The 8,752-nt window shown below is 41.4% G+C and overlaps 2 protein-coding genes across 2 annotated transcripts in view; both read left to right on the top strand.

The window, feature by feature from the left end:
- SARC_05446 (hypothetical protein) overlaps positions 1 to 3,312 on the top strand; it is a 7,359-nt gene extending 4,047 nt beyond the window's left edge. The window contains exons 7-11 of the mRNA XM_014300701.1: positions 701 to 810; positions 1,202 to 1,249; positions 1,445 to 1,546; positions 1,906 to 2,385; positions 2,858 to 3,312. Coding sequence (XP_014156176.1) covers positions 701 to 810; positions 1,202 to 1,249; positions 1,445 to 1,546; positions 1,906 to 2,385; positions 2,858 to 2,911 — 794 coding nt within the window. The 3' untranslated portion in view covers positions 2,912 to 3,312. The remainder of the gene's footprint in view (positions 1 to 700; positions 811 to 1,201; positions 1,250 to 1,444; positions 1,547 to 1,905; positions 2,386 to 2,857) is intronic.
- Positions 3,313 to 8,128: 4,816 nt separating this feature from the next.
- SARC_05445 (hypothetical protein) overlaps positions 8,129 to 8,752 on the top strand; it is an 8,188-nt gene continuing 7,564 nt past the window's right edge. Inside the window, exon 1 of the mRNA XM_014300700.1 lies at positions 8,129 to 8,673. Coding sequence (XP_014156175.1) covers positions 8,371 to 8,673 — 303 coding nt within the window. The 5' untranslated portion in view covers positions 8,129 to 8,370. The remainder of the gene's footprint in view (positions 8,674 to 8,752) is intronic.

The following is an 8,752-nucleotide window of genomic DNA, read 5'->3' as shown; positions in this document are numbered from 1 at the left end:
TTAATATATATATTATATATATTAAGTATATATATATATATACATATATATATGTATGTATGTAGTATATATATATTTATATATATATGGGTGTGTATGTGTATTTCTTAGCATATGCACGAGGTGGGGTGGTGTATAGTTGTTTTTAGGTCCTGTAAGTGACAGAGATGATGCATAACGCTGTGTGCTTGCGCAGGTGTTTGTGTTTTACATCTAAGAAAGTCATTTAGTCTTGCCAGAAGAGCTCTGTTGCTGCCGCTAGAATGCTAAGTGGGGTGGACTTGCACATGAGGTGAAATAGTACATTTTATACCCCCATAGCTCAGCTGCGTGATATCTGAGAAAGAAAGGGTTGTACAGCTTCTCTTTCAAAAGTATTTTCGTTGTGAGACAGCCAGTCCAACAAGTACGCTTTAGGTCAATTGTGGGCCGCTATGCTGAGCCGAGCGGCAATGACCATCTCGGCAAAGTCTAACGCATTTGTGTTTCTTGCTCACATTTCTCGTCGATTCAACTCTGTGCTATGCACCTATTCCCTGATATTTGATGATAAAAGAGTATCTCCAATGGTGTTCCACTCTCATATGTTGTGTATAAGCTGATCAGCTTCGTAGCTACAACGTCTCTATAGCAATACAAAAGCGCCGAGATTTGTGCTGACTGGCCGTCTTTGGTTAAAACTATCTTGTACACTCCTCAGAGGGCGCAAAGACCGCAAACGAGTCCTATATCAAACCGACTGTTCAGAAAGCACAGGGCGGAGAGCTAGCCGGCGATTTGTCTGCAAAGTTCTGGTCCACCACCGAGGCTGTAAGTTGGTATTTGTCCTCGTTCCTGAATGTTTCCAACTGAATAGTTTCACATAAATTTTCACCGGTATATATAGATGTGCCACAGCTTGTCTCGAACGAGATATAGTATACTATCCCTTCTACCCTGTATGTGGCAAAGACGTGATGATAACTTGCATGAGTTATGTTTCTCGACACTTTCTGGGGAGAGTAGGGCTCTGTCTGATATCAAAAGTAGTGTGTTTGTCTCCATTGCTTGGCAGCGTTTCAGTTAGGTTTAAGTCTCGGTGTCTGTACCTAACCAATCCAACCAAAAATAAGTTCGCCTGTCTAGCCTGCATTCACCACGATCGAAGTTGGGATACTCACAGATCCAGTCACTAAGCTATTGTTACTTTTGCCACACATAGGTGAAGAACAGTAGTTTGATGAATACCGTAGCGACCTCCACCTCTCAGGTAAGGAGTCTGTTGTTTTTTAGAATCAGATCTTGAGCTGGCTCTATGCTGGGAACAAGTACGGCAAGGCCTTCACGCATAAGCTTTGAAGTTGTATCTGGATAAACGTAAAGTCGGAGAACACGCCTCTTTTAAGTCTCCTGTAAAGGTGTTGATTGATTGTAAATCCTAATTGACTTTTCGTCTACATTTTAGCTTGCCAAGAATGTTACCGACATGCTCAATGATAAAGGCCTGCAAGGTGACGATGACGACTACAATGAGATACCCACCTTATACAACCGCGATACTTCTTCTGTATGTTAGCTTCGTGGTATGCATGCTCTGCCTAGACATGTTCGTTCTATTATTTGATGGTAGCCCGTGTGTAAATTGGTCGTACTGTAGCGTAATGCTTGGTGTGCACTGGGGAGCATTCGGCTTGTAGTAGCGTGGACAGTGACAGTTGTTGCGAGACCCTTTAGCTGTAGTACACTCCGCGTTGTAGAACCTATACATAGAATGCTAGCACGCATACTACGATGGGCTGAGGTGTCAACTTGTGTGTTGAGGCATTTGTCGGAATATTCGCAAATTCTAGGGTAAGCGTTGTCTACACCCATTTTCATTGTCTGACGTACGCGCCTTGTCACTCCGACCTTCTCGCATTGCAACAGAGCCGAAACGGACCATCGCGAAATAGCAGCGCGAGGTATCAAGGATTTGGGAGTACATTGAACAGCAACGATGCTATGGACACTAACAGCGGGCGCTATAACAGTAGCAACGACAAGTACAACAACACGGATTCACACAAAGGCAACCGAGTTGATAATAGCAGCCAGCAAATGAACAATAGTGTAGCGCCGGGCAATACCAGGACTAGACCACAACACACAAGCAACTCCCATTCCGGTAACAATAGCGGGACAACCTCACGTACACAGTGCAGGAATACAGGCCGCATACTAAACGAACAGCGCTCTCCTCACAGCCAAACACGCGCGTCACCACAAACACGTGCTACCCCATCACGTGTGTCTCCTGCAACTGCCAGCCCTGCCCCTCGTAGCGCACCTAGTCAAATATCTTCAGCACCGAACCCGCAGAAAACAAGAACTGCCGCCTCGGCCAAACCCGCCCCGGCTCGCCGACAGGTAAGTTTGTATATACCGGTGGATGACGCCGGCTGAAATCTCTTGAGATGTGACTCATGTCTGACTTATCGTGCACTTTGTTTCCAAGCTTTGCACGTACTGAAGCAGAGCGCAAATTTGCACGAGTGGTGTAGATAGCAAATCATGTCATTGACACGCGACTACTATGAGTTCCCCGACATAGAACATTTAAAATTGCAGTGTGTATTGATGGGCGTTCTGGCTGTTGCGTATTCACATACTACGGTACGAATCTTCAATCTTCTGTTTGCCCCTTAATCGTTTGGTAGAGAAAATGTGCGTACTTATGGTTTACCAAAACATCGTCGGAATCACGCTTACAGCCGACGTCAACCTGGAATTGTCTGATACCTTATTTCCTATTATTTAGTATAGCCCATGTCTCGTTTGTCGTAGGTTAACCGGGCACTGCACACTTCGTAATAGTATTTTCATTTTCTTCGACATCTAGCAATCAGATGATTGGAGCAAAGACGATGGCGAATGGGAGGGAGATGGCTGGTGATTGATTTCTAGCAGTGTACATTTTGCACCCCACTACCGCTTGGCGGCTCTTTGGTTGCCTATCTGTGATCATCTAGATAGTAATCGTGTTGGGTTTTGAGCAATCGCGCATTAAGGTGAAGCAAAATCCTAAACAGTGTAACATTTTGTGAGACGTACAAATATATATTGACCCAATTCAGTTGCGTACAGAATGTACGATCACCTTTGGAGAAATTAGTAAGCTGATAATCGAAAGCTGACTTGTGAGTGCGGCTGTCATAGCAATGGCTGTGGAGCACATCTGGTAGCGCAGTCCCTGATTGTTGAACAATTGATATATCATCGATATATGCTATGTGAAACTTAACATGCAGCTTTTAAACATATCCATGTTGTCTAATAAATTTTACCCGAGAGGAATGCATTTGAAACAGTTTGGTGTCTCAAGCATAAATTGAATGTTTGACAAAAATGTGGATTCAATACTAAATACCTGTGCCTTCATAGCTAGAATTAACTGTGCTCGAACAGTTGGTCATAAGGGACACGTCATAGACGCTATCAAGATTGTTTTCATCTGCTACTAATTCACAAGTCCTCTGTTGTGGTGCAATTAATCTTGCATCAGTGCCACATATTGTATCTGACCCATTTATTCTCCCCTTCAATACGGCGCACACCTCAGCATCTTTGGACGAAATACTCAATACTTGCGACTGATGTATCAGTACTTCGTTTTGAGTATGCTGCTCATAAGAGGTTTTGCATTTCACTCTCCACCTGGCTCACTGGAGCTGATTGTTGCGCCACTTGTTTTCTCATTGCGTGCAACGGTCATAAAATTTTCGAGGGCAGATTTACTGGACAAGGCGCGCAGTCATAATATAGTCCATCCCGCACTCCCCAAGTTCGACTACTAATGTCACCGTTACCTTTCGATTCCTGTTTGCTTGTCGACATATTGAACTGTGCAGTGTCCAATTCAAGTTTAAGCTGCATCTTTCATGAACCTGAAGCTTTCGTCCTTTATATTCTACGGGCTGTGCCCAACAATATGAGGTAAAGTGCTTCGTCCTGCATCAGCAAGTCAAGTCGCCGACGCAGATCAATAAAATCATATGCCAGACTGATCAGAGTATCACATTGAATGAAATTCTATCAAGTCGGCAGGCATGTGCAATCTCATTCCATACAAGGTCTCCAAACATTTCGAAGACTAGCTGCCAGACGAGAACTATTGACGAGTTGAATCTGTAGAACGCCCTATCGTTCTTCTCAAATGGGAATATGCAAACAGATACAACCAGTATCACTGCTTGCATACCCAACATCCGAACGAGATTTTCATAGTCTACGAATAGCTTTATGAACCCCCTACGCATTTTCACTGTAAATCAGGTCATCTCGATCAAAGTGATTTAACACACATGCAACGGTATACAACTTGATTAGATCAGTGTACTTGGGGAATGTATCTGTCATAACAATGATGTAGGGTCACCACTACCACTTGGGGTATCTTTGGTTGCATATCTTTGCTTACCTGGATAGTAAGCGAGTTGGGTTTCAAGCAATCGCGTATTGAGATGAACCAAAATCCTAAATAATGCAAACGTTATGTGAGAAATACAATTATACGATAACCTAATTCAGTTGCGTCCTGAGTGTACAATCACCTGTGGAGATAATATAGCCTGACTCATGAATGCGGTTGTCATAGCAATGGCTGTGGAGCACATCTGATAGCACAGTTCTGAGTTCCCTGAATAATGAAGAATTGACATATTTGATCTAAGTTACGCGGAACTAAACATGCAGATTTTAAACATATCCATGTTGTCTGATATGATTTACCCGAGAGAATTGTATTTGATACAGTAATTTTGACGGAAACGTGGATTCGATACTAGATGCTGTGTTTATAGCTAGATTGCAACCGTGCTCGAACAATCGATCTTCCGAGACACATCACAGACGCTATAAAGATTGCTATTATCTTCGATGTCACAAGTTTTTTTGTGGTGGTTCAACTAATCTTGCATCAGTTCCACATAATGTATTTAACCTATCGATTCTCCGCTTCAATATGGCGCACACCTCAGCATCCTTAGAGAAAATACTTAATACTTGCGACTGATGTATCAGTAGTGCAGTTTCTGAGTATGCTGCCTATAGGAGGTGTTGCATCTCACTCTTCACCTGGCTCATTAAAGCTGATTGTTCTGCGACTTGTTTTCTTTTTGCACGCAACGGTTCTAAAATCTTCGAAGGCAGATTTACTGGAGAAGGCGCGCAAGATATAATATAGGTATCCAGCACTCTTAAAGTAAGCCTAAAATCGTAACCGTTTTCTTTCGATTCCGGTTTGCTTTTCGGTAGATTGGGCTGTGCCTCCAATTCGGTTTTAAGCTGCCTAACATCTTTTATGAACCTGAAATTTTCGTCCATGTATCTTCTACGGGCTGTGGCCAACAATATGGGGTAAAGTTCTTCGTCCTGCATCAGCAAATCAAGTCCCCCACGCGGATCTATCAAATCGTATGTTAGACTAACCAGTGTATTCTCGTTGATTAAAAGTCCATCAAGTCCGCAGGCACGTACAATATCATTCCACACAAGAGCTCCATACATTTCGAACACCAGCTGCCAGACGAGAACCAATGACGAGTTGAATCTGTAGAACGCCCTACCTTTCTTTTCAAATTGGAATATGCAAATAGATACAACTAGGATCACTGCTTGCATAACCATCATCCGAACTACATTTTCGTAGTCTGCGAATAGCTTTATAAAACCCCCGCGCAATTTCACTGTATACCAGGTCATCTCGATCAGGGTGACTACCACATATGTAACGGTACACCATTTGATCATATCCGTGTACTTGGGGAATGAAACTGTGTTAGTATTGATGTAAGGTGTCACTTGAAATATTATCGACATTGATATAGATTTGTCTAAAAACAGTTTGTAGCTTGGAATAAAGGTTCCTTTAGCCAGTACCAGATACATAATCGCCATCCTGTTACCCAGGACAGCCCATACTTGTCCTGCTAACATCAGCTCTTATGCTTGTATGAAACGCACATAGCTATTTTCGACTGTATAGTGTGTTGTCACCATGTTTGCGACATAAGTGAGCGGAGGTATTACCAACAGGCAGAAGCTAATATGTGCTGTGAATGATGGTAGCTTACTCATAATGATCGGCGTATTTTTGTACTTGTAAATTGTCATGAGCGTTACCGCAGACAATAGCATGGTGAATCCTGCGACGACCGAGTAGTGATGATCATGTCGTTTTTGGTTGGTTCCCATCGCATCCAACTTAATGGAGGCTTCACTGCCAAGAACTTGGCCAGATAATGCCCCCCGACATACAAGCCGATGATCGGTACGTAGAAGAAAAGCAGTATGACACAGTTTCTCTTTATCACAGTTCGCCTTGGCTCGTGTGCTTCCTTCCAGAAGGAGGCATCCTGTACCTGCGAGAGAGCTTTTCTTTCATTTGCGCTACAGGAGATCACTGCGTGTAGCCGATTATTCTTGGGCAGTTTGTCGTAAGAGGAAGACGACTCATTTGGTCCCAATACGACAGCATCTACGGGTACCTCATTCACTTGATCACTATTCTTCTTCATATCTGATCACAGTATATACAATCAGGTTTATGTGATAGCTGGTATTTTAAAATAATGAGAAGATATTTGTTTTTGTTATATAACTGGTGTGGAGGCGTTATTCGCCCATCAAATTCGTATAGTGTGTGGTTGTAATACTAATCTCGTGTAGTGTGTGGTTGTAATACTAATCTCGTGTAGTGTGTGGTTGTAATCTCATATAGTGTGTAGTTTTAATATCAAGTGTAATCGACCATAGCCTTCTGAAAATTAGACAAGAAGTCGAGTTGTCGACTGTCGGTGCGGATAGAGAGTTTGTTGGCAAAAAATACGAATATAAAAAATATAAAAAATATAAAAAAGAGAAATCCAAAAAAAAAATTTGTGCATGGACATTCCTGTTCTCAACAATCAATAAATTAGAGAAAATCAGTTCACATATAAACCTCAAGACCAGCGGGGATTTTACTATGGAAGTTGACTAAAACAAATGGTCATTAAATAGTTCAAATTGTTCGCATTGACGAGTAATAAACATATGCTTAATCTCATCCCGATCGGACTATTGATTCAAAAGTTACAGAGAATTTGGTTTGTACCAGAGTTGGATCAAACCAGCCAAACATGAGCACTATATAGGTCCGTTCACACCTATCAGACATTCTTGGAATCAAAGTATGTTGCTCCTATACTCTTTGGGATGATATATGTCCACTTATAGCACCTCTGGACAAAAAATGTTGCCACGCATGTTTTCAGTTTTTTGAATAGGACGCAGTCTATTTATTTTTTATTTTTTCCAATATATGATATTTTCCTTATGTAAGTTGCAAGTCGCAAGATCCCTGTACTTTGTTCGCCCTCGTTGAAAAAAAACTTGATGTTTTTTATAGAAAAATATATTTCGATTTTTTGTTTTCTCGTTTCTGTATGCTTTTTCCCATTTTATCCATAGGCATAGTCTTCTTGTTCAATTTAGGGCTATGTATTATCCCACGGACTGTCTCCAAATTCCGTGTAAAATTGTATTTTTACTAGGCTCCAATAATTTGAAGTTTGAAATTGAAGCAAGCCCCCCCCTCCCTTCTTCCCATTCCTGATTTCCTTCAGTATAAATAAAGTTGTTATATTTTTTTAAAAACAAACAAAGATGTTCAATTTAAAAAAATATATATGTAGGTATGTATTTATTTACATTGCTTCCAGAATGTTTTTTTTTAAATTTGTTTTTAAAAACAATAGTATTTTTTGAAGCCATAGCCTCCTTGTTCTTTTTAGGAGGCTATGTTTAAAAAATAAAATAAAAAGCATTTCAAAATAATTTTGCAAAGGCGCTCTTTTTTTTCCTATTATTTATGACGTGTGGAAAATTTGTTCCTGATAGATGCGCTGATAAGCGCTGCACGAAAAAGTATTAATGTGCCATTGATGCTTTTATTCCATTCCGTGATTTCTACTAAATCAAGTTTTCGGATCCAGTACGTTTTACAATTACCGTACTAAATGATTTTCGCACTATTTAAGACAGTTTTTTGTCAACTAGTACATAGTCCCCCAGAGAGAGAGGGTAGAACATATACTCGTATCGCCGATGGCTACTAAAAAGTGGCGAGAGAGTAGTCACTCAGGGCATGCAAAGGTTAAAGCTCACGATTAAAATTTTTATATAACCGAACTATATGTGGAATACAATCCTACAGCTTTCTTTGCAGATCAAGCAAGTGGCGTGGCTAGGCTGCAGAACACGGAAAGTCATAATATAGCGCAACAAACCGCACCATAGTGGGATCCAGCCGCAAGCAAATGGAGTTTGAATCACGTACTAAAAAGTATTCATGAACTGTCAAGTATATACAACATGGATGTAATCTCTATCACACTCACAACAGCACTAGCTCAAGTCCATAAAGTAGACACGGATAACGATCAGTGGTTGCCTGTTATCGACGATGTGGTGCGAGTGGGCTTATACTACGAGGTCAAAAGCGGCCTTACACGCGTGTATGCAGACGATCCCACCACTGGTGAATCTGTACTAAGCTGTCGAGTATCTAGTAATGGAAATATTGAAGTACCTAGTGAAAAGTTTGCTTGCTTCGAGAACTTACAGGAGAACAGCACGGTGGGGCTCAACTTTGTCGAAAAAGCTGACTGCGAGAAGGTGAGAATGTTTACACAAACACTCACTCTCATAATCACTCGCACACTCACACTCACACTCACATACACACTTACACGCA

This window comes from Sphaeroforma arctica, assembly GCF_001186125.1.
Source record: "Sphaeroforma arctica JP610 unplaced genomic scaffold supercont1.347, whole genome shotgun sequence".
Classification (NCBI taxonomy): domain Eukaryota; class Ichthyosporea; order Ichthyophonida; genus Sphaeroforma; species Sphaeroforma arctica.
This window is presented reverse-complemented; position numbering and strand designations above follow the sequence as displayed.